Source organism: Phialemonium atrogriseum (genome assembly GCF_030411735.1).
Source record: "Phialemonium atrogriseum strain 8032-3 unplaced genomic scaffold QBC33scaffold_42, whole genome shotgun sequence".
Lineage (NCBI taxonomy): Eukaryota > Fungi > Ascomycota > Sordariomycetes > Cephalothecales > Cephalothecaceae > Phialemonium > Phialemonium atrogriseum.
Window position 1 is genome coordinate 46,755 of NW_026848179.1, and position 21,782 is coordinate 68,536.

Consider the following 21,782-nt stretch of genomic DNA (forward strand, 5'->3'; position numbering starts at 1 on the left):
TCTACTTCCACAGCTCCACTTCCAGAGCTCTCAATGTCGTAGAGCCGCCGTAATTCCCATGACCAGGACGAAGCGGACCCCTCCACACAATCACCATCTTCCTCGACCTCGATGTCCTTTTAGCATTGCTTGCAACAGAGTCACGCATCGAACGTCATACGAAGCCGAAAAACTAAAGAACAGTAGCGACGGCCCTAGCTTAAATACGAGAACGAGGCACCAGACTCGTGAAGTCGACATTCGAAATTTTGATCACGCTGTTGCCGCGCCGTTACTTCAAACTCGAGCCCGCTTTCCAACCTCGACGCTACTGCGCACACCGACTTCTCTCCCAAATATTTTGACTTGGTATGATGGGCTCTCAGGTGACGACAATGCCTCGGTGCCTGAAAAGTTGAGCCGTGACGGACAAGTTTACAAGGCACTCTAATCTCTCGGACTGGTCTTCCGTCTTGGAAAGGAAACAAGAGGACGAACCACCCCGAAGTGCCGGAACGCCTACATGGGAAGCTCTGGGAACACAACCTGGCATCTGATCACCACATACAAAGAACCCATTTTCGTTGGCGTGAATGTGGCCAAAAAAACGCTTGTCTAGCATGCTACCTCCCGAGATGGAGGGGAGGACTTTCCCACTCATCAATGACGACGTGGCTCCTCCTCTCCCAGAACGCCCCGTCCAGGACGCGGCCGTCTTCATAGCAGCCGGCATGCCGCTTGCCAAAGAGAGAAACTCGTCCAGTAATGCTCGTGGCCCCTTCCGCTCCAATGTCACCCCACCGACCACCATCCGCGCTGTCACGCCTGAACCTACCGACGGTACACCGAGCATGTCGGACACGGGCACTAGCGTTGTGCCGCAGGTCGCCCGCGGCCTTGGGTCCATGTCAGCCCAGACCTCCCCCAGGTCGATACCCGGTGCTGGACGCGGCGTGGGCTCGGGAGTGAGCGGTAGCTTACCTACCAGTCGCCGTCAAGGCGTCGTCTTCAACGACTTTGCCGGATCCCTCGACAGCTCCTCATCCAGCCCGCCACCGAGACTGGCCTCCCACCGGCCGAGGACACACACAATGGACGGCGCTTTTCGCCAGCAAGCAACTGTTGCGTTTGATAGTCGGCAACGCGTCGGCTCCTTCTCCTCATCAGGCTCGCTCGCTATGAACGATGACCTGAGAGGGCCGCCTTTGCAGCTCCCGATCGAGATACCGTACGCTGCAACCACCAGAGATAGGCCGTCGGACCTCCAGATCCCCGGTTCTATGACGTCCAAGGAGAGGAAGAAGGCCACCGCTGCAAGAAGTCGACTTGTAAAACGAGCATCCTCACGCCCTACCTCTCCCTTGATATCCCCGCCGCCTTCTGTGGATTCACTACCCTTGCCAATTCCCACGGTTAACGCAAACAAGGTACTTCTTCTGATGAAGACGCTCTGTGGACGAATGAAAGGCAGCGTCGAATACCAGGGAGACCCGACCGGTCCCTGGCTCTCCGGGACGTGTTACGTTGATGAAGAGAAGGGAATCTTGATGTTTGACTCGGGCGACATGGGCCCGTTTCACACTCCCATTCTTCCCGACCTGCGAGGGTGTCGAGTCTTGCCCGTAGACCGGCTAGACAACGGCGCCCAATGTCTAGAGGTTGCCAACCTACAACTCGGCATAGATGTGCTTCTGCGCCCGCTAGTTGCGGAGGAATTCGACCTGTGGTTGGCCGCTCTCTTGTGCTGGCAGCAACTGCGTCCGGCTGGGGTGAAGCTATCGAACGGTCGGGCTGGCAATGGGCCAGGCCATGCGCGAACGGAGACCAAGTCTCGAACGTCGTCTTCCGGTGGAAAAGACCGCTCCATCATCAAGATTGGTAGGGTGATGTTGTGGGACAAGGGTCTTGCCACGTCGCCCCGAGCTATCATTAAGCGCCCATCGACGCGTGATCTGCGATCTTCACACACATCATGGAGACGGGTGTCTTGCATGTTGCAAGATGATGGGGAATTCAAGCTTATGACGGATAATGATGTGACAGTCCTGTCTGTTATCGAGTTGTCACAGCTCGCCCGATGCGCCATCCAACGGCTTGACAAGTCGGTTCTGGACGAGGAGTATTGCATTGGCATCTTCCCCGTCTATGCATCCACCTCTACTCAGCTGTCCATCTTCAGGCCAGTCTACATTGCATTGGATTCGAGGATATTATTCGAGGTCTGGTTTGTCATTCTCCGGGCCTTCACCGTTCCATGCGTCTATCGAATCGACCATGAGAACGGAGACCAGGTTTGTGAGGTAACGGATCTGTCGGCGGAGCCCACCAGCGATATTTTCAGAATGGAGAGGAAGATGACGGTACGCATAACCGAGGCGAAGATCCGAAAGGCTGCTCTATCACCAGAACTTGGAGTCCAAGACCGCCATGCCAGGGGAGATCAGGGTGGAGTGGTTGGCAACTACCTGGCCGAGGTGATGCTTGACGGGGAAGTCCGCGCGAGGACAACTACGAAGCTCGACACGAAAAACCCATTCTGGCGGGAGGAGTGTGAATTCATCGACCTGCCACCCACCATTCCTTGCATCTCCGTAATACTCAAGAAGGTCGAGGGCAATTTGGACAACTCGAACCACCCGATCCAGGCGCCCATGAGCTTGTTGAAGTCCGGCAGCTACGTCGAGGCTGTATGTGGATCTGTTGACATACCGCTGCACCAGACGGACCGCGACAAAGGCCACGAGCAATGGCTCACTATATACGATGACAAGCAACAATCGATTGGCACGATGCTCGTCAAGGTTCAATATGAGGAGCTGATCATACTCTTTTCCAAGGAATACCAGCCCCTGTCTGAATTGTTGCACAGCTTCAGCACCGGGTTGACAGCCCAGATCGCACAAGCGCTCCCTGGGAACCTCAGACGCGTGGCCGAGGTCTTCCTCAACATCTTCCAAGTGTCTGGCTCAACTACGGAATGGCTCATGAATCTTGTCGAAGAGGAGATTGACGGGATAGGCAACAAAGCGTCTCTGAAGAAGCCCCGATTTAGCACGCGGCTCAAGTCCAACGAATCGCTCGACTCTGTGAGTGATCGGGAGCAAATAGTGCGCGACCTAGGCAAGTCCTTGGCAGGGGAAGCCAACCTGCTGTTCAGGGGCAACTCGCTCCTGACACAGGCTCTGGAGTTCCACCTGCGCCGATTAGGGAAAGAGTACCTAGAGGATATACTTTCAGACAAAATCCAGGAGATGAACGAGCTCAACCCGAACTGCGAGGTCGACCCGAGCAAGCTTCAACATGGCGACGATCTCCAGCAGCACTGGACAAGGCTCAACAATTTCACAAACGAGGTGTGGGACTGCATATCCTCTTCGGCAGATCGTGTGCCCCCCGAGCTACGACACATCCTGAAGTACATTCGGGCCGTCGCCGAAGACCGCTACGGCGACTTTTTGCGCACCGTGGCCTACACCTCCGTCTCGGGCTTCCTCTTCCTCCGCTTCATCTGCCCGGCAATCTTGAATCCGAAACTTTTTGGCCTGCTTCGCGACCATCCCCGCCCCGGCGCGCAACGGACGCTCACTCTTATTGCCAAGGGTCTTCAAGCGCTTGCAAATCTTTCCACGATTGGCAAGAAAGAAACTTGGATGGAGCCCATGAACCGATTTCTCAATACGCAACGACAATCGCTCAAAGACTACCTCGATGACATCTGCGCCATCCCCATGGAACGGACGAACGTAATCCTCCCGGCCAGTTACTCGACGCCCGTGACGATCCTCGGCAGGCTCTCGCCCGTCGGCCGCGAGGGCTTCCCCTCGCTCCCGTACCTCATCGACCACGCCCGCAACTTCGCCGCCCTCGTCAAGCTCTGGATGGACGAGAACTCCATCTCGAGCGCCAACGCGCACTCGTACGAGGGCGGCGTCCTCGAGTTCCACGCCCTCTGCGCCGAGATCCAGAAGCGCGCCGACGAGTGCCACGCCCGGATGGAGGGCCTCCGCCTCGCCGACGCCCCCAGCCTGCCCCAGCTGCCCGAGGTGGACCGCCTGGTCCTGACCGACGCCATGGAGCAGGTCAGCCTGCACGACGCGCTGAGCGCCACGCCGTCGTCGTTCGGGAGCGTCTCGGCCACGGCACGCATGGACTACGACGTCGGCGGCAAACTCCGGCCGCCGGGATCGTCGGGCACGGGCAGCGACATCGACGTGGCGGGCGGCGGCGGCGGCGGCTTCCACGGCAGCAGCCACCACAACAGCGGCAGCAGCAGCAGGGAGCCGAGGCGCGGGCGCGAGCAGGCGGGCCCGTCGCCGCAGCAGAGGGCGGCGTCCGGGGCGGCCCACGACCCGGCAGCGGGCCAGGGCCAGGGCGGCGGGACGATGAGGGGCCTCCGCAACGGCAAGCAGGCCAGGAAGTTCCTCAGCGGGTTCATCCGCAAGTCCAGGACGGCGTCGCCGGACGCCTTGGCGGCGTACTCGGCGTCGGCCACCAGGGAGCGGGACTTCTACTACCCCCTGGAGAGGGACGCGGATCGGGCAGAGGAGGGCGGCGGGGATCGGGGGAGGCAGGGGCAGGGGCAGGGGCAGGAGCAGGGACAGGGACGGGGACAGGGACAGGGACAGTAGTACTTGCGATCCGAGGGTGGTGGAGGAGGAGGAGGAGGAGGAGGCTTTTCAGCGCTTTTTTGGAGTTGTGGCAGGGTAATAACTACCTTAGCATTTACCGGTTTTTCAGCATGAGCTCTCCCTGGGTCGCCTGGTGCCTGGCTAGAATGAAGATTTTATATACAGGGGAGGGAAAGGGGAGGAAGTCCAGCCGCAGCATGTTGCCCATCCAGTCTTTTTGGCTGACATGGAAGGGAGGAGAAACATACACGGCGCTGGATATGGGGATGGCCAAAGCGAGCATTTCGAACCGTACATACTTTCAAATTTACTTTGAAAACAAGAGATGTGGATATGTCATCCTACCGAGTTTAATATCGTTCCTCACCGCCAACTCCAGTTCATGCGCAGATACAGCTCACGTGGTGAGCTGACCCAACTTGCTGGATGACAGGACGCGTTGGGAAGGTACAGAGAGTCACACACACCGGTGTTGTGCAACTTTGATATTTGTTTGTTCTACCTGAGCAACTAACCGCCATATGACTTCTCTCTCCTCCTAATAGTCGAGAATCACTCCTCTACGCCCCTGCTTTCCCCGAAGATGTCAAAACACAGTTGTCCCCCTAGAGGGCAAACCCCCAGAAGACGCCAGTGGTTTTCCGTGTTCCGTCTAGAAAGACAAAATCCCAAAAACTGCCCTAACCGCACAGCACCGCACCGCAGCGAATCTCTCCACCCCACCACCCTCACTGACTCGCTCTCGCCCCACCCCCCTCCTCCCTCCCTTCACTCAAAGAACTTCTTATACGCAGCCTTCTCCTTCGCCCGCCTCGCGGCGGCAGCCGTCTTGACGGCGGCCAGCTCGTTCCGGACGGCGGCGTCGTCGGGGGCGAGGCGCGCGGCCTCCTCGAGGTCGGCGAGGGCCGACTCCTCGTCCCTGAGGCGCACGTGCGCGAGCCCGCGGCGGTACAGCGCCTTGGCGCGGTCCTTGCCGCCATTGTTGCCGTTGTTGTTGTTGTTATCCGCCGCAGTGTCGAGGGCGGCGAGGGCGGCGGTGGCGGCCCGGACGGCGTCGTCCCAGGCGCCGAGCTTGATGCCCATGAGCGCGGCGTTGCTGTTGAGGGTGGCGCGCAGGGCGCGTGCGGCGGCGACGGCCTCGGCGGGCTCGTTCTCCACGTCCGGGTCCTCGTCGAGGTAGCGGATGCCCTTCTGGTACTTGTCGAGGGCGGCGCTGGCGTCGCCGGCCTTGAAGGCCTTGTTGCCAAAGTCCTTGCAGTCGGTGGCGATGGCGAGCACCTTCTGCGCCGACAGCGGCTGGCCGTCGGTGGCCTCGTCCTCGGGGAAGTCCTCGTACTTGTCGCCGTAGGCGTCGGCCGTCTTGGCTTCGGCGGCGGCGACGGCGTCGCCGGGGGAGAGCTCGCCGCAGTCGGCGATGATGGCCTCACTCTGCGGCTTGTCGCCCGCATGAGTTGGCAGGTTCTCGAGCCGGCGGACTATCGACTTGCCGCTGAGCACCTGGCCGAAGACGACGTGCTTGTCGTCAAGGTGAGGGGTGGGCACGGTAGTTATGAAGAATTGGGAGCCGTTGGTGCCTGTACGATGTCGAGAGAACGCTAGTCAGTAGTCTGTCGTAGCATATGGGTAGTTACAAGGGCCGGCTGGGCCTGGCTGTCCGGAGGAAGGTCACTCACCCGGACCGGCATTTGCCATGGACAGCAGGAAGGGACGGTCGTGCTTCAGGTTGAAATTCTCGTCCTCGAATTTCGCGCCGTAGATGGACTCCCCGCCTGTTCCATTGCCCTCGGTGAAGTCACCACCCTGGACCATGAACTGCTTGATCACGCGGTGGAACCCGGACCCCTTGTAGTGCAGCGGCTTGCCGGACGAGGTAGTTCCCTTCTCGCCGGTGCAGAGAGCGCGGAAGTTCTCTGCCGTCTTCGGGACAACGTCGTTGAAGAGCTCGAAAACGATTTTCCCGGCATCCTTATTGCCGATTTTCACATCGAAGAAGACGCGGGTGCGAGCTTCTTTGGCTCCCTCCGAAGTCGACATGCTGGGCTCTGTGCGTCGAGGTGAAAAAGATCAGACGTCCGAGGTGGGGGGGGGGGGCAGTATGTAAGGCCACGATAGAGACAGTGAACACCGAGGTTCAGTACGTATTTGCTTCGACTGGAGATTTTGTGTAGCTCCCTGTTGAATTGACAATTGGTCTGGTGTGTGTCTGTCTCACGAGTTATATCAATGCTGTCCTAGCTGGATTCCAGAAGCTGTTTGTTGGCGGGGCAGCATATTGTGGAAGCTTCTAGTGCGCGATGTAGGTACTGTACCTAGGTACATACCTGTGGTGTGGTGGGGCTGTGCTTGCACAATACCCTGCAGGCGGTCTGGGTGTGTCACGGCAGAATCCGGGGGGATGGGTTGAATTGGGAACCGCGAAACCCGATGAACAACGAGCCCTTACGGGCCCGGGGTTGTGGAAGGGGTATCTCTGACGGAGCATCAACGTAATCCTAGCCCAGAGTCTCGCCTCCTCTACGCAGGCACCCGCCACTTTGCCGCAAGTGTATGTCGCCAACTAATCCGTACCTCCACCCCATTAGTTAGGTACCTTGGTACCTCAGACAAGGCTGACGATCTGTTGGTTCTATATCTCACAATAGCGGTCATTCATCTTGCCCAGGTTCGGTTCAGCAACAGCATCAAACTGGAACAACTTGCTGAAAGTCCAAATTTTATTGATGTGGAGGGAACCTTGTGGTCGCTATTGGGGCTGTTGACGGACTGGCGACCCTGTTCGTCCCAGTGTGCTCAGCCGCTTTTTATGCGTTGTAGGCTAACGAGGTACGCTTTCACAACGTCAGGTGTATCTTCGAGGCCGTCCTCGTTGACGCGTATGCCGCGCGCGGCCGATAAAGGGGGACGTCGGCCAGGCAGCGCGGTTCCTCGGGCTCTTCCAGTCGCTTTTTGAGGGCTCCGCGGGCGTGTCCCTTAATCTCAAGAACCTCGTTCGTAGGGTTCCGGGCCTCGGCGGCGCTGAACGAGCTTGGACCGTCGCCCCTGCGGAGGATGGTGGCCGTCCATCCGCCCGTCCCGCCTCCGGCGCGGCTCCGGCGGCTGGGCGCGAGGTCGGCGTTTCAAAATGCTTCGTGGCAGAGGCTCCGACAAAAGAGGGACGAAGTGTCCAGGCACTCCACATACTGCAATTTGCTGGGCAGCATTCCCGACTTCTTCAAATGTGCGTAATGGAAACATGGTTGGCATACTGCAGTCTAGACTAGAAATTGAGGTAACTATCTCTCAGCGCCTCTTCCTCATCGTCGTTCAATTCCGCAGACGTGACTTTCGTCTCTGGATTGGAGCCGGCTGCAGCCCTGCGTAGAGCACCTCTTCGACTTCTCCGTGCTATAGGAGGGTCCTCCCCGTCATCAGGTGTACTCGCCTCTTCCCCATCATCGCTTGATGCCGCAGACTTGACTTTCGCCTCTATAATTCTGGGTCTAGCACGTCTTCGCCTCCTCCGTGCCTCGGCGGAGTTCTCCCTGGATCTTGGACTCCAAGACCTCCGTGGATCCAACTTGCTTGGCCTTTTTTTGTCGTATCAGATCCATCGTCCCCCTTCTCCTACTAACTCTTGCCCAGTCCAATGCCGACCGTCCCTTGTCATCCTCGGCGTCAATGTCAACGCCAGGGTGATCGAGCAGCAGCCGTGCGATTTCCTTGTAGCCTTGCTCAGCGGCGTACATGAGTGCCGTGCGCCTTTCTTCATCGGCCACATTCGCATCGATGCCGCCCTGCGCCAGCAGCAGCCTCGCGATGCTCAGCTTGCCTCCCCCCGCGGCGTACGAGAGCGCGGTGCGGCCGGCGTCGTCCCGCGCGTTGACGTCCACGGCTTCGTGCGCGAGCAGGAACTTGACAGTCTCGGCGCCTGCCCGCTCGGCAGCATTCGAGAGTGGTCTCCTGCCTTTGCCGTCTTCCGCATCCAGAATATCCGGATGCTTGATCAATAGTAGCGCGACCATGTCCTTTAGCCCGTACTTGGCAGCCGTGGCCATAATTCTAATCCTAATATCCCTTTCACGGGACATGGTGTCTGCGATGTGCGGCTCCGAGAGAAGCGCCCTGGCTGTATCCTCCCGCCTGTGCGACAGAGCAAGCTTCAGAGCCGGGCACGGACTCCGCATGTCGGCGACGAGGAGCTCCGCCACAGTCTCGGCTCTTATCAGTGACGGCACTAGCGGTCGTCCTCGTTCAATCTCATCACTCGCGGCTTCGGAGCTGCAGCCATCCAGCCGCAGTAGGTAGCTCACCGTCTTGGACTTGCCGCCTGCCACGCTGTGCCTGAATGCGTGCTTCCAGACTCGTGTCCGACAAGGTCCCTCGGATAATTCCAGCATTTTCGAGACGGATTTCGTGTGTCCCTTGCGGGCAGCCAGTTGCACGGCTCTGCGCCAGTGGTGCATCTTGAACAGATCCGTCTCGCTAGCAACACCGGGGGCCATGTCATCCGGTTTGTCGGATTCACTCTCACCGGCGTCGTCCTTGTCGACTTCCTGCCGCCGCTCTACTAAGTTCTCATGGGTCTGTTGGCTAGGGTTTTCGCCCGAATCAGTGCTGGTGCTGGGGGCCGACCGCGTAGTCCAAAGCTTCACCAGTTCTTCGACGCAGCCCGCCGCATCGACATCGGCCGCGACTTCGATGGGTGTCATGTCCAGCGAGTCCTCCCACATTGCCCAGTCCATACCGTCGCCAGCAAGCATCGGTATGACTCGGCGCCGGTTGTGCGCCACAGCCATGTGAAGCGGTGTCCAGGCCCGCAGCTCGGGGCGACATCGAATGTCGATGTTGGCGGATGCGTCCGTTAGTAACCCGACGACCGAAACGACTCCTCCCGCGGCCGCAAAGTGCAGCGGCGTCCTCCCCCAAATGTCTTGGGCGTCGGTGCTCTCGACCATGTGGTCCAACAGGAACTTGGTGATGTCATGAGACCCAAAGTCGGCTGCCATATGCAGCAGCTGCATCCCGTCCCGGGTTCGGGCCTGAGACGCTTGACGGAGGGCTGTTAGGGCTGGCCGCTCTCTGGCGGGCTCAAAACACTGCGCATGCATCCAGTAGTGCACAAACGTCTTGCCCACGATGTCTGTCTGCGCGAGCGTGCGGGGCGGGGTGAGGTCGAGCTCGAGGTTGTTGCTCCTCGCGGCATTGTAGTGCAGCGCGCCCCAGCCGAAGACGTCGGGCAGGTTTTCGAACACCGACTGCGCCGCACCAATGTTTTCCATGATTTCTATGTTTTCTAGATCGTAGCTGTGGTGGTCCATGAACACCAGGTGGAATTCAGTAAGGCCCCAGGTCTTGCGTGACGAAGTCTTGAACGCTGGGTCACGCTCCTTCTCGGGCGCGGTTGTCTCGTAGACTGCATCGAGAACATGCTTGCGGTTTTGGGCGCTGTAAAGCCACCTGAGTTCGGCAACGAAGTCCGAGTCCTGCCCAAAATCTGTGGATTCCAAGAGATGACGGAGTTCTCGCTTCAAACGCCCAGATTCCGCCAGCGGGACTGCGCGGTTCCCGGTTTTTGCTTCATGCTTCAGTGGCTCGCTGACCAAATATATGAACTCTATGCACGCAACCACCGCCGTAGCGCAATACTGGCACGGCCGGCACAATAAACACGTCCCAAGAAGCTCGCGGTAGACGTCGGCGGACGTGTTCCATTGACCACCCAACTCGAACAGATTGGTGAGTGTGGTTCGCACATAATCAACCACGTCTTTGGACGGGAGTTTCTGGTACCAGCTGAGCGGGGGAATGACGCTCATGAAGGCTTCCTGGAGACTGAAGATGCCAGCTTGCTCGATCCTCTGCGTCAGCTCAGTCATGCCCTGGCTCTGAATCTTCGGCGACACCCGGCTCATGCTAACTTCGAAGGCATCGAGCACTGAGATGCCGCCCAATTGCTGGGAGGGCTGCAGGGAAGACTCGGGGACCTCGGCAGCGATGGCCCACAAGAAGCCGGAGAAGATATGCTGGGACAGTGCCTTGGCCCTAGGCGCAGTGACCTGGTCGGCAAACAATGCCGGATGAAACAGGGGCGTGAGTCGACGTTCCTCCTTTGGTCGCACTGAGGGCTCGGACTCGACTATACTCGGGAGTTGTGCTACTTCTGCAACATGCTGCTCTTCCGTGCTGGTAGCGCCAACGGCCTTGGAAACGACTTGGACTGGAACGGCCTCGACCGGAGCGGCTTGGGTTAGAACTGCCTGGACTAGAGCAGTCTCGGCCGGAGCGGCCTCGGCTGGAGTGACCAGGGTTGAGACTTCCCGGGTTAGAATTTCGGGCTGGGTTGGAGTGGCCTGGGACGGAACTTCCGTGGTTGCAACAGCCTCAGCCGGGACGGCCTGGGAGGCGTCTGACTTTGGTGGACCATGCCAACCAATGACCAATGTCTTCTCCAGGTTTGCAACACAGCCAGCAACGCTAGAGCGAGCGCTGGCCTGCTCGCCGTCGGGCGCCAGGTCTCTGCCCATCTCGCGGAGCTTCTCCACAGGCTGCGAACCCATCCACCACGTCATGTCTCGGTGCAGCGCGCTCGTGGCGTCTCTCCCGAGGATCCGTCGGACCGACACGTCCGACTTCTTCTGCTGACGCAGCCAGTCGTCTTGACGGACATCGGCCTCGCTGTGGTACGAGATCTGCTCAAGGGAAGACATCCAGAGCGACAAGGCGGCTTCGAGCTCCGTCGAGTCCGCTTCCCACGACTTGGACGTCTCGTTGTAGCAGATAGTAAAGTCTGCTGTTCCCCGGACCGGAGCAGAGTCCCGGACGACTTCTGTGTCCAGCGACCACCGGAAGACATCGTGGAGCTCCTCGCCAGGGCCGCTGTTATCTGAGCACGACGAGCCCTCTGAGCAGGACGAGCCCTCTGAGCACGACGAACCCTCTGAGCACGACGAGCTCTCTGGGTGCGATCCTGGATCGAGCTCGCTGCTCCAACCTGGGCCACTCCTCCCAGAGCTAATTGTGCTCACATAATTCTTGGAATTCGTAGAGCTTTTGGAGAGTGATAACCCGCTGCTGCTGCTGTCGTCACTCTCAGAGCTTGTAGACTCTTCCGGGGTTCCCGAGTCTGTAGTCAGCGTGCACTTCGTTGTATCACGGCATGTCATCCTCGTCCTATCTGCCACTGGGACGGAGGAATTAGTCTCGCTTGGAGAGCTCTGACGACTATCATAAGGGCTAGCAGCACTCTCCCTGGTGCTTGCACTTGCAGTGCTGCTCTTGGGTCTTTCGACCACAGGCACAATCTGGGAAGGATTGGGGAAGAAGTGGTTCATTACCGCCTCGATAGATCTCGCAAGCGTAACTGCGTCGGCCGAAGCCGGGCCTGTCCAGCGCGTCAAGACTCCGAGACGTTGGCGCAGTCTCCATATCCGATTGTGAGGTGAGGTGTCGTCGCCAGTTGGCGCTTTATTAGCCCGACTGCTGGAGAATTGGCCTGGAGAGACAAAGCATCCGTCCTTTTCCGGGCTGCTGTTGGCAGTCACAACCCTCCAGCAGATTCGCTTATGAGCAACTCGTGGTTCTGGCTTCCCATCTGCGCCCTTCTCTCCTGGCGTCGCTGGTCTATTGTCGCCTCCGTCCTGCTGGCCAGCGCCGGCCTGTGGCGTGAAACAGTGCTCCTCGTTCAGGACGAGATTGCACGCAAGCCAGTCCAGCTCGTGTCCCTCGTGCATCTGATGCGCAGGGGGTTTATTGCCGATCTTGCGTCGAACGAAGGCCCTAAGCACGGCCATGATTGCAATGGCAGTAAGTTGAGCAACCGAGGACGGCCAGGTCAGTCCGCGGAGGCCTTGGAACTGGATGATGAAGCCGACCAGTCCGAAAAAGGCGCCGGAGAGCGCGAGCAGGTAGTTGAAGGCCGCCCCCTGCCTCGGGTCGGCGCTCGTCTGCGTGTCTCTCCGCGTGGACGTGATGATGCTCTCCTTCCACCCGCCGTGGATTGCGAATGCTGCGAATTTCTGGTCGCTGACGCGCTGGTCCCTCTGCAACCATACGATGCCGATCTTGTCGCTGTCCTTGGTGCCCGTGGCCTGGGCATCGTTGCTCGGGCTGCTGACGCGGTACCACAGCCGCTCCGAGGTGCTCCTCTCGATGGTCCACGAGCACAATATCATTCCGACCACGAGGCTGACCGTCCCCGAGACGAAGAGGGGAAATCCGTAGGGAGCGCTCGGTTCGCCCACTCGGGAGGCCACATCTTCGTTGTAGACCGACAGCGCAGATATCGCGAGTACAGCAGCCTGGATGATCGTGCTGACAATCGCAATAGACAGCAGCTTCCAGCCTTGCTGTGCTGCCTCTCGCGAGTAGTCCGAGAGGTTCAAAACGACATTGGGGGCTGCAGAGTCGTTATAGGTGCCGTCAGATTCCGGGTCGGAATTCTGTTTGGCATCGTTCCTGGCCGTTTCTTCGTCTTGCGGATCGTTCCGCGCAAGCACAAGCGGCCCCGCGAGTCCTACGGACCAACATCAGCGAGAGACCACGTCCAGCCCAGCGACGGACCGTGGCACGTACTGCGCGACTTGACAAGCCCCTCCCGAACGGCCGACTCCATGGTGTGGATCTCGCGCCGCGCATCTTCACCGCTCCCGCGCCAGAGGTAGAGGAACTGCTCTAGAGACGGCTTGCCTAGCGACCGCACGATGTACCGGCCGTTGAAGAGCTCGCAGACCTCGTGCGACGTCGACGACATGAGCTCGAGCTCGGCGGCGGCGCGAGTCTCGCGCGCGCGCCCGACTACGGCGCGCGCCCAGCTGGGCCCGCCGACGCGGATGGCACCGATAACGGCCGTCAGTATGCCGAGCGGCGCCATGGCGAAGATGACGTGGTCAGGCCAAATGAGCGTCTCCCTCATAAATTGGGTCGCGAACTGGTCGCCGAAGAGGGCGAGCAGGCTGTTTCCCTGTAGTGAGTATCCACAATATGACAGGGAACTGTCTGCGACGGGGAGAACAGCTTACGGGGCGAAGTCGGTGAACAGGTCGATCGCAGCCTCGCTGGCCGTGGCATTTTCGGCGGCGACGGGGCAGATGAAGGCGCCGGCGCAGATCAGGACGGAAGCCCTGAAGGCCGCCATTTCGCCGGCACGTAGCGAAGCGCTTCCAAAGAGCGACGTTGTCGCCACGGCGGGACGGTGATGCTGAAGGATCTGGCGAGCTGAATGAGAGGCACCAAGAAGATGAGCTGAACCAGACAATCGTCGGCTTGCAGGCCATTGGCAGCCATCTTGGCATCCTCATTGGGCGAGAGGAACGGTTCATCATCTGCACAACGCTGTTTCGAGAATAGTTAAACGGAGTGTGGACGGCTCTGTTTTATTGGCTGGTGCTGGTCTTTTCATCTTATCTTATAACAAGAACGACAGGAACAGCGTATCCGCGGCGACCACTGCCAGCGGATGACTCTGTTAGTAGCCAATCCGCGCACACAATTATGGAATATAACCTTTTTGTTCAGGTACAAGAACCATCCGCTCCTGTTCCGGTGCACGGAAAAGGAGGTCTACTTCTCAATAAAAGAAGAAGTCTCTGTCTCTTGCCTCGGATGGTCTTCAGCGTTCTGAAGGAGCTCCTCAGCGAGTGCCGGGACGAGTACCTGAAGCTGATCCAGAACAAGTCGTCGATGTTCGATCACCGAGATCACCGCGGGGATCAGATCTCAACAAGAGACATCAGACCAATGTCGACCGTCATCATGGATGAGAAGGAGAAAAGAGGGCTTTGGAGGATCCTCAGAAATTCCTCGGGCCCCAAAGCCGAACGTGGTGCCCAAGTCCCACTGGGGAATGGGAACGCACTGCGATAATTCATGGAGACAGATCACACCGGAGACACCGGAGCATGAAGTGAATGGTACTTTGACGAGGGCAACGATGATCCACGAACAGCTGGGTTGTGGAACAGGCAGATGCTCGCCGGCACAATAGAAGGATCGTCTTGCCCTTGGTACATGATGCGGTGCGACCACGGCGAGGCATAATGGCATGGGCATCGCCGTCCTAACTGGCAGCTGGTCTTTTTCGTGCTCCAACTGTCCAAAGTTTTTTGGCGGCCCGGAACCCCTGCCCGTGGAGACAAGCTCTTTGGCCAAGGGACCAGAAACCGGGGTCCTGCGCAAACGGACAACCTTAAAACCCAGCAGCACCAACACCACGCACAGTAATGGAAATTGCTGAGGGGCAACCCATGCAGCTGTGATGCGAACATCCTCCCTGCCTCTGGTCCCTTATCCCTATGCGGATGCCAAGGCAGCCTAGTGTCCCCATCAAGCCAAACTTATCACCTTCAGACAATGCCAACGGCCTGACGGACAGAGGTGTAGCAGAGGATTGCAAGGGAGCCTTGCTGCCGTGTCATGCCCCGAAGGCGAGGGCCGTATTCAACGTCCTTTGCGTAATTGACACGGGTTCTCAGCACCAACTGGCAGAAGCGGCCGGCACGGTTGAAAGAGCCAGTCGTACACGACTCGATGCTCTTCTCCATCGATAGATCGTGACCAGCCCAGTTTGACCAATCTGTCCACCATGTAAGGAAGAATATACGGTTTAGAAGCTGATCTTGGTGGACAGCCATGACAATTTGGCGATATGGCTGGTCTAATAAATATCCGAATTCTCTCCAGGTAGGTAGCCAGGATCTGGGAGGTACGGTGCGCGTACAGTGGACATTGCCAAGAACTTCCGTCCCCCGTGATATGTACTTGCCGGGGGTGTTTAGACCTGCCGAAAGTGGCGAGTTCAGGCTGCCAAAAACGGCCGTCCCAAACTACGACACACTAGGTTCCAGGTTCTTCTCCCTGTAAGTCGTTGGCATAGAAGTCTAGCCCAGCACTCTCCGGCAGCCTCGGGTGCTTGTGACATCGACCAAGACACCACGCTCGCCTTCCATTCGCGCACGCCCTGCGATCCCCTGTCGGAAACTTGGAGATGACAACCTGACTACTTGTGGAGACGAGCCGATGATCCCGAAGCCGCAAATCTCATGCCTACATATCTAAGCATATATTCAGGGCTGAGACATTGGGCTGAAAAGGCGGGCCGAGCAAAAGTCCATCGTATATTTACTTCATCTCGATTAATTGAGGCTCTATCTTTCTAGTTGCTGCTCCATTCAACTTCACCCCCATTTGTCGGACGCCAATATGGGCCAGCCAACGGTGTTCGCGGGCAATGGAGTTGGCCCGCCATCCGGAAGTCAAGCAAGAAACTCGCAACAAATAACCCCACCCGGATCTCCCCATTCACTTCGTAACGCTTTGAGGGAGGCGGATGGGACGTCCGGGTTTGGTTCCTCACCAACAAGCGAGGAGGATTATGACGATATCAAGCCGTCGGCGACTATTATAAGACGGAAATTGACCAAATCGAGGTCACAGCTGGACGACACGTCCTCCGAGGACAACAGCTTTGCAGCCTCGGGGAACTCTAAATCGGACGCACGTCCACCCCTGAAGACTGGCAAAGACGGCGTCAGATATGTCCTCGAACCAGAGGATGGGGAGTTACGCGAGATCGTGAAGCGTGGCTTGCTGCGAGCCAAGGATCCGACGGACAAGGGGAGGCGCCGCCCAAAGTTTAGTGACCTGGTGTTCACCCGGCAGTTCTCGACTTTCGACCGGCAGAACCAAGACGCTGCGAGTAGCCCCTTCCACGGCTTCTTCACGTTGTTCTGGATGGCCCTTTTCTTGTTCATGATCAAAATAGGGGCCGACAACTGGGAGAAGTACGGCAACGCACTGGGGGACAACCAGATCATGAAGACCATGTTCGGGGGGGAAGTCGTCCTGTTACTCCTCTCGGACGGCATCATGTGTGGCCTCACAGGGGTAAGCTGGCTTATCCAGAGGCTTGTATATGCTGGTTATCTCGACTGGGACAGCTCTGGCTGGACCATCCAGAACGTGAGCACTGCCCCTTCCTTCCTTTCGTGAGACTCTGCGGGCTGACTGCAACTTTATATTAGCTGTGGCAAATTACCTTCATATTTGGAGTCGTTGAACTGACCCGATGGAGGGAATGGCCGTGGACATACACCGTGTTTTTTGTACTACACGGGCTCGTCATGTTGATGAAGCAGCACTCGTATGCTTTCTACAATGGCTACCTCTCTACTGCCTGGAAGACGCGCAAGCAACTCCTTTGCAAACTAAAGCAGCTGGAGAACATATGCCCAGTCCAGTGCCCTTCGGCGACCGAACCACTCCCGTCTGCTCTCTGTACCACGCATCTATCGCGTTTGCCATCGGCGCACATGATGAAGGAACGCCGTGTATCCATAGACTTTGAGAAGAACAACCCAGATATCGACAGGATTGCAGCCGCAATCGACTCCGGAGATCCCCTTGATGAGGAACAGGTCCTTGTCTTTGAACGGATGATCAAATGGGAGATTGATGCTCTGACGGATGAGCTCAGGGGCAAGTCTACAAACCCCGACAAGGCGTATCCGTACAACCTCACACTTGCAAACCACTACGAATACATCGTTCTTCCGACTGTTGTCTACGAACTCGAATACCCAAGGTCGGACTCGATCAACTGGTCCTACGCCGCGGAGAAGCTGGCGGCCTCTGTCGGGCTCATCTTTGTCATGATCATGATCTCGCAGGCCTTCATCTACCCGGTGGTGATGAGGACGCTGCAGATGAAGGAGGAGAACATGTTGCTTGCCGACCGATTCCGGGAATTTCCCTGGATGCTGAGCGACCTGATCTTCCCCTTCATGATGGAGTACCTGCTGTCGTGGTACCTGATCTGGGAGACCATCCTCAATCTCCTGGCAGAGCTGACCTACTTTGCCGACCGTACCTTCTATGGCGCCTGGTGGAACAGCGTGTCCTGGGACCAGTTTGCGCGAGACTGGAACCGACCCGTCCACAACTTCCTCCTACGCCATGTCTACCACAGCTCCATCTCGGCCATGAAAGTAAACAAGCACACGGCCACTCTGATCACCTTCTTTCTCTCCGCCTGCGTCCACGAGTTAATCATGTGGTGCATTTTCAAGAAGCTCAGGGGCTACCTGCTGATCTTGCAGATGGGCCAGCTTCCGGTAAGATGACTTTTCCGTTTTTGCTTCCATCACGGGTTTTAAAAGCTGATGTCACTGCTAACGTTAACCGCACGCAGCTGGTAAGATTAAGCAGGACGAAATGGCTCCGAAACAAAGCAACATTAGGAAACATCATTTTCTGGTTGGGAATATTTACGGGTCCCAGCGTCCTCTGTAGCCTCTATCTTATCCTATAGGGCTCGGCATGATGGCGTTCTGCGGGTGGTAACGGGCACGGTCGGCGTAAATAAGGTTACCAGATTCAAAGAAGATCATATTGGATATCAATTGAGAACTTGTTGGTTGAATCAGTAGGTACCCATCCTGACCGGTATCAGTGGCTCTCTAGGTGTGAACTTGTGGTGAAGTGGGTGGAGCCACCATCAACGCACGGACCAAGCCGCGGGTCCACCAGCTCCGCACACTTACCCTAATTGCCGAGACTCACCGCCCACACACCAAAATTTCCATTGACTCCATTTCTCACAGCCCTGCTTGAGAGTTTCCGTCCCTCCAACCCCGAAAACGACAACCTCGACATCCCGCCCATCGACTCAAGCTTCGGCAATCGAGAGTCATTCGACAAGATGGGTACGTAAGGTCTCTTTTGGAGCCTTTGTGTGCGAGTGGAGGAGATCATTCGAGATCCTCTGCGAAACCCCGGCGTTCGTCATCTTGACCACGAGATATCCCATCTACCGACTCAAGGGCATGCCCCCTGGGTCGAGATATGGGTTATTTCGCGGCCAAGATGCTGCCAATCTGAGCATACCAGAGAAAAAGGCTGACCATGGATTCTTTTTCTTGATTAGGTATCGATCTTAACCACCACCACGTGCGGAACACCCACCGCAAGGCCCCCAAGAGCGACAATGTCTACCTCAAGCTCTTGGTGAAGTTCTACCGCTTCCTGGCCCGTAAGTTGTCTCCCTCCTACCACCCCATGCGGAGAATCGCCTCCACAATATCACACGGGGTTCTTGCAGAGGTGCTGCTGAAGCTGGGAGATTTGAGACGAATCTGACTTGGGTTCTAGGCCGCACCGACTCGCCCTTCAACAAGGTCGTCCTCCGCCGGCTCTTCATGAGCAAGATCAACCGCCCGCCCGTCTCGCTGTCGCGCATCGCGGGCAACCTCAAGAGGGGCAACGAGAAGAAGACGGTCGTCGTGGTCGGCACCGTCACCGACGACAACCGCCTCCTCGAGGTGCCCAAGGTCACCGTCGCGGCCCTCCGCTTCACCGCCACCGCCCGCGCGCGCATCCTCGCCGCCGGCGGCCGCACCCTCACCCTCGACCAGCTCGGCCAGGAGAAGCCCACCGGCGCCAACACCCTCCTGCTCCGCGGGCCCAAGAACTCGCGTGAGGCCGTCAAGCACTTCGGCTTCGGTCCCCACAAGAACAAGGTCGGTCTCTTCTTCCCCCGTGCCGCTTGGCCTGACTTCGATCGGCAGAGGCGCGGACCGGTAGCGAGAGGAGATGCTAACCCGTCGTACAGAAACCCTACGTCGAGTCCAAGGGCCGCAAGTTCGAGCGTGCTCGTGGTCGCAGAAGGTCTCGCGGTTTCAAGGTCTAAGGAGGATACCCCCGTTAGTTGGTCTGTGGACCGAGATATCGACGATTTCAGTGGTCTGCCGGTGGTTAATCCTAGGCATATATTCCCACCTCGGTCTTGTGTGCTGCGGAGTTGTGCATGGTTCGGCGTGAAATGGCATATCAAAAAGGTCTATGACGATGAATTAAGATTAAAGAGGCAATCATTACCGCAACCCAGACCAACTAACTATTCTGCTGCTTCTTGTCGTGAGGTTTTGTCGTGTGATTTCTCCATGAGAAGTGATGATCTACATGTTCCCGTATGAGGCCCATTTGCTGGACGCAGCCGCTGCCTCCAGAGCAATACGAAATGTGATTCTATCGCTGTCATAGCAGGTTAGGAGTTTTGTCTCTTGCTAACTCTGGTAGTAAACATGGTTTATTTTGATGAATACATTTTCGCCTGACTTCTCCCGATACCGTGTTTTCACCCAGATCAGACACACTTCGTCGCTTCCCGCAGGAGTGTTGAGCACCAGCTTCAGGCTACAAGCAAAGTTTCCAAGTCTTCAGGGTATCCGTCAAGCTCTGTCAACGCAGAATGAGGAAGACATCTGAGCTGTCTCTGCTGATTACTCCCCAAGCACAGTTTTTCTCAACAGGGCAAGGCGGGATGAATATCGTCGTGACATCTAATTGTACAAAAGAGGCTCGCCAGTCCTGACTGGCTCTCATGGCCGTTCCAGCTTCTCACCCGCCGACCACACCACCGAGAAAGCATTCAGCCCCTAACAGCCTCAAGGGTTCTACGCGCCCTCGGCATCCCCAAGCGTCACGCTGGGCTTCCTGTTCAGCGCGACGAAATACGACTCCTTCGATTCCTAATCATGACAACCCCTCTTGCTTAGCAATGACCCATTTAATCCACCGGCGAGAGCGTATATGGGAGGTGAGGTGAGTGATCGGGGTTTGGGGCGGGGCTTACGCTGCGCGAGGATTCGGGTTTCTCCCGATGTACTTTCCTGAACATCTTCTTCAACTTGGCCTCGAACGCCTTGTCGTCGGCGCCCTGGTAGAACTTGCATACGAAACGACCGCCCGGTTTGAGGGTGTCGCTGGCGAAGGTTAGGGCAGCCATGCAGAGGTCCTGTGAGGCCGTATTAGCCGCGGTGAAGACTGGATCGGGAGGGGGTAGGGATGCAGATAGTTCTCTGTAGGAAGATGTTGGCTTTTGGCTATGATCGATGTTACTTACCATGCTACCGACGTGGTCCCTGAAGTTATTGCCGCTCGTGTTCATCATCCTGAGATACGGGTTACTCAAGCTGTTGACAGAGAATCCATAGGTTTGGGGCCAGGGTGCTGACATGTCGCTAAGAACCACCTAGACACCAATATATGTGTCAGCACCGTTCCATATTATTGACGGGGAGAAGAGGCAAAACTTACATCCACCAACTTCTCTTGCTTCGCCTGCTTTCCCTCCGCCGCATCCGCAGCAGGGTCCTTCCCAGCAAGCGGCGACCCCCGGGCAACCGCCCTCTCCGCATCGATATAGCTCGGCCGATCGACCACCTCGTCACTGCTCAGCCCGCCAGCCTCCCCGTCATCATCATCATCGACGATTGCGGGCGCGCGGCCGCTACTGGCCTTCCCAGCAGCAGCCTGGGCAGCAGATCCCGGCGCCAGATCCCGGCGCCGCTGGTCGTCGGTGAGGAACCGCTTCACCATGGCCTGGACGCCGGGCGAGAGGAAGTTGCCCTGGATCGTCGACACCCCCTTCGGCGGCTGCGCCGGGATGATGTCGATCCCGACGACGCGGCCGAGCCGTCCGGCGCGCTCGAGCGCTACCTGGGACCAGGAGCCCGGGGCGTATCCCTGGCGGTGGGGGAGCGAGCGTTTGTTAGTTGGGTTTGGGGTGGCGGGGCACAAATCTGGTAACCCCTGATGGGGGAAGGGTAGAGAGAGAGGAGAGAGGAGAATCGGGACAATGCTTACGAGGTCGACGACAACGTCACCCTTCTTGAAAAGCTTGAACTTGGCGTCCATCTAGAAACGGAAGAGTTCATTCAGTATAAGCTTGTCGTATCTCAACCGAGCGACTGATCACGTGGGTTTGTTGCCAGACAGACAGACAGACAGACCTCGAGCAACTTGAAAGCGGCCCGGCTCTTGAGGCCCTGGACCTTGGCCTCTCGCGCAAACACATCGCTGCCCTGGCGCTGCTTCCACCGCGAGTTCGATGAAGAGAGCCGCGCCTGCCGGTCCCCTGCCGGAGGAGCGGGCGGCGGCCGCGGAGAGGAAAGCCGGACGCCGGCCTGGGCTGTTAGGGTGGTGGTGGCAGGGGTGCGACCTCTACTGAATGCGCGGCGGCATGGCGTCTTGCTACATGCTGCTAACATGAGGGGGTCGGGTCAAGGGCATGCGGGTTCTCAACTGCCTAAACGTCCTGTTAAACGCTTGTCGGTTGAAAAGGGCAATGTCAAATCGCTTGCGTTGAGGCAGCTCCCATTGATGCATAACTCTCTTGTAGCGGATAATGGATGCCCCGCTAAT

General features: G+C 57.8%; 8 protein-coding genes across 8 annotated transcripts; 4 read left to right on the forward strand and 4 right to left on the reverse strand.

Annotated features, from left to right (window-relative positions):
* Nucleotides 1-614: 614 nt before the first annotated feature.
* Nucleotides 615-4,607, forward strand: QBC33DRAFT_461576 (uncharacterized protein; the record flags this gene model as incomplete). The annotated part of the gene is made up of 2 exons (XM_060425036.1): nucleotides 615-4,309; nucleotides 4,367-4,607. 2 exons carry the CDS (start codon nucleotides 615-617, stop codon nucleotides 4,605-4,607), a joined length of 3,936 nt encoding a protein of 1,311 aa, XP_060278571.1.
* A 768-nt stretch (nucleotides 4,608-5,375) lies between these two features.
* Nucleotides 5,376-6,641, reverse strand: QBC33DRAFT_461469 (40 kDa peptidyl-prolyl cis-trans isomerase; the record flags this gene model as incomplete). Its single annotated transcript, XM_060425033.1, has 2 exons — nucleotides 5,376-6,181; nucleotides 6,281-6,641. 2 exons carry the CDS (start codon nucleotides 6,639-6,641, stop codon nucleotides 5,376-5,378), a joined length of 1,167 nt encoding a protein of 388 aa, XP_060278572.1.
* A 1,445-nt stretch (nucleotides 6,642-8,086) lies between these two features.
* On the reverse strand, nucleotides 8,087-9,607 carry QBC33DRAFT_461444 (ankyrin repeat-containing domain protein; the record flags this gene model as incomplete). The annotated part of the gene is made up of 2 exons (XM_060425031.1): nucleotides 8,087-8,623; nucleotides 9,269-9,607. The coding sequence occupies 2 exons, from the start codon at nucleotides 9,605-9,607 to the stop codon at nucleotides 8,087-8,089; spliced, it is 876 nt and encodes a 291-aa protein (XP_060278573.1).
* A 2,667-nt stretch (nucleotides 9,608-12,274) lies between these two features.
* QBC33DRAFT_428200 (uncharacterized protein) lies at nucleotides 12,275-13,536 on the reverse strand (the record flags this gene model as incomplete). Its single annotated transcript, XM_060424153.1, has 2 exons — nucleotides 12,275-13,040; nucleotides 13,166-13,536. Coding segments are annotated over 2 exons (1,137 nt in total), but the record flags the coding sequence as incomplete, so codon positions are not given.
* A 569-nt stretch (nucleotides 13,537-14,105) lies between these two features.
* QBC33DRAFT_551999 (uncharacterized protein) lies at nucleotides 14,106-14,508 on the forward strand. Its single transcript, XM_060429256.1, has one exon. It carries the CDS (start codon nucleotides 14,187-14,189, stop codon nucleotides 14,445-14,447), a length of 261 nt encoding a protein of 86 aa, XP_060278575.1. The 5' UTR covers nucleotides 14,106-14,186; the 3' UTR covers nucleotides 14,448-14,508.
* Nucleotides 14,509-15,402: 894 nt separating this feature from the next.
* On the forward strand, nucleotides 15,403-18,180 carry QBC33DRAFT_552001 (MBOAT family protein). Its single transcript, XM_060429257.1, has 3 exons — nucleotides 15,403-16,541; nucleotides 16,604-17,692; nucleotides 17,770-18,180. Exons 1-3 carry the CDS (start codon nucleotides 15,783-15,785, stop codon nucleotides 17,887-17,889), a joined length of 1,968 nt encoding a protein of 655 aa, XP_060278576.1. The 5' UTR covers nucleotides 15,403-15,782; the 3' UTR covers nucleotides 17,890-18,180.
* A 1-nt stretch (nucleotide 18,181) lies between these two features.
* QBC33DRAFT_552009 (ribosomal protein L18e/L15P) lies at nucleotides 18,182-19,485 on the forward strand. The gene is made up of 4 exons (XM_060429258.1): nucleotides 18,182-18,283; nucleotides 18,505-18,609; nucleotides 18,729-19,096; nucleotides 19,189-19,485. Exons 1-4 carry the CDS (start codon nucleotides 18,280-18,282, stop codon nucleotides 19,264-19,266), a joined length of 555 nt encoding a protein of 184 aa, XP_060278577.1. The 5' UTR covers nucleotides 18,182-18,279; the 3' UTR covers nucleotides 19,267-19,485.
* A 169-nt stretch (nucleotides 19,486-19,654) lies between these two features.
* On the reverse strand, nucleotides 19,655-21,756 carry QBC33DRAFT_552013 (FtsJ-like methyltransferase). Its single transcript, XM_060429259.1, has 6 exons — nucleotides 21,371-21,756; nucleotides 21,225-21,275; nucleotides 20,676-21,104; nucleotides 20,482-20,610; nucleotides 20,212-20,373; nucleotides 19,655-20,107 (listed from the first exon to the last, which is right to left on the reverse strand). The coding sequence occupies exons 1-6, from the start codon at nucleotides 21,626-21,628 to the stop codon at nucleotides 20,033-20,035; spliced, it is 1,104 nt and encodes a 367-aa protein (XP_060278578.1). The 5' UTR covers nucleotides 21,629-21,756; the 3' UTR covers nucleotides 19,655-20,032.
* Nucleotides 21,757-21,782: the final 26 nt, after the last annotated feature.

Bases quoted from the DNA above. Each gene is read 5' to 3' on its own strand.
- QBC33DRAFT_552013 (XM_060429259.1), bottom strand. From the start codon at position 21,628: ATGTTAGCAGCATGTAGCAAGACGCCATGCCGCCGCGCATTCAGTAGA. The intron at 21,276-21,370 runs GTCTGTCTGTCT...TTCCGTTTCTAG, and splicing joins CCGCTTTCAAGTTGCTCGAG to ATGGACGCCAAGTTCAAGCT. The intron at 20,108-20,211 runs GTAAGCCCCGCC...TGTCATGATTAG, and splicing joins AACCCGAATCCTCGCGCAGC to GAATCGAAGGAGTCGTATTT.
- QBC33DRAFT_551999 (XM_060429256.1), top strand. From the start codon at position 14,187: ATGGTCTTCAGCGTTCTGAAGGAGCTCCTCAGCGAGTGCCGGGACGAG.
- QBC33DRAFT_552001 (XM_060429257.1), top strand. From the start codon at position 15,783: ATGGGCCAGCCAACGGTGTTCGCGGGCAATGGAGTTGGCCCGCCATCC. The intron at 16,542-16,603 runs GTGAGCACTGCC...ACTTTATATTAG, and splicing joins CTGGCTGGACCATCCAGAAC to CTGTGGCAAATTACCTTCAT. The intron at 17,693-17,769 runs GTAAGATGACTT...AACCGCACGCAG, and splicing joins TGCAGATGGGCCAGCTTCCG to CTGGTAAGATTAAGCAGGAC.
- QBC33DRAFT_552009 (XM_060429258.1), top strand. The intron at 18,610-18,728 runs GTAAGTTGTCTC...CTTGGGTTCTAG, and splicing joins GTTCTACCGCTTCCTGGCCC to GCCGCACCGACTCGCCCTTC. The intron at 19,097-19,188 runs GTCGGTCTCTTC...CCCGTCGTACAG, and splicing joins TCGGTCCCCACAAGAACAAG to AAACCCTACGTCGAGTCCAA.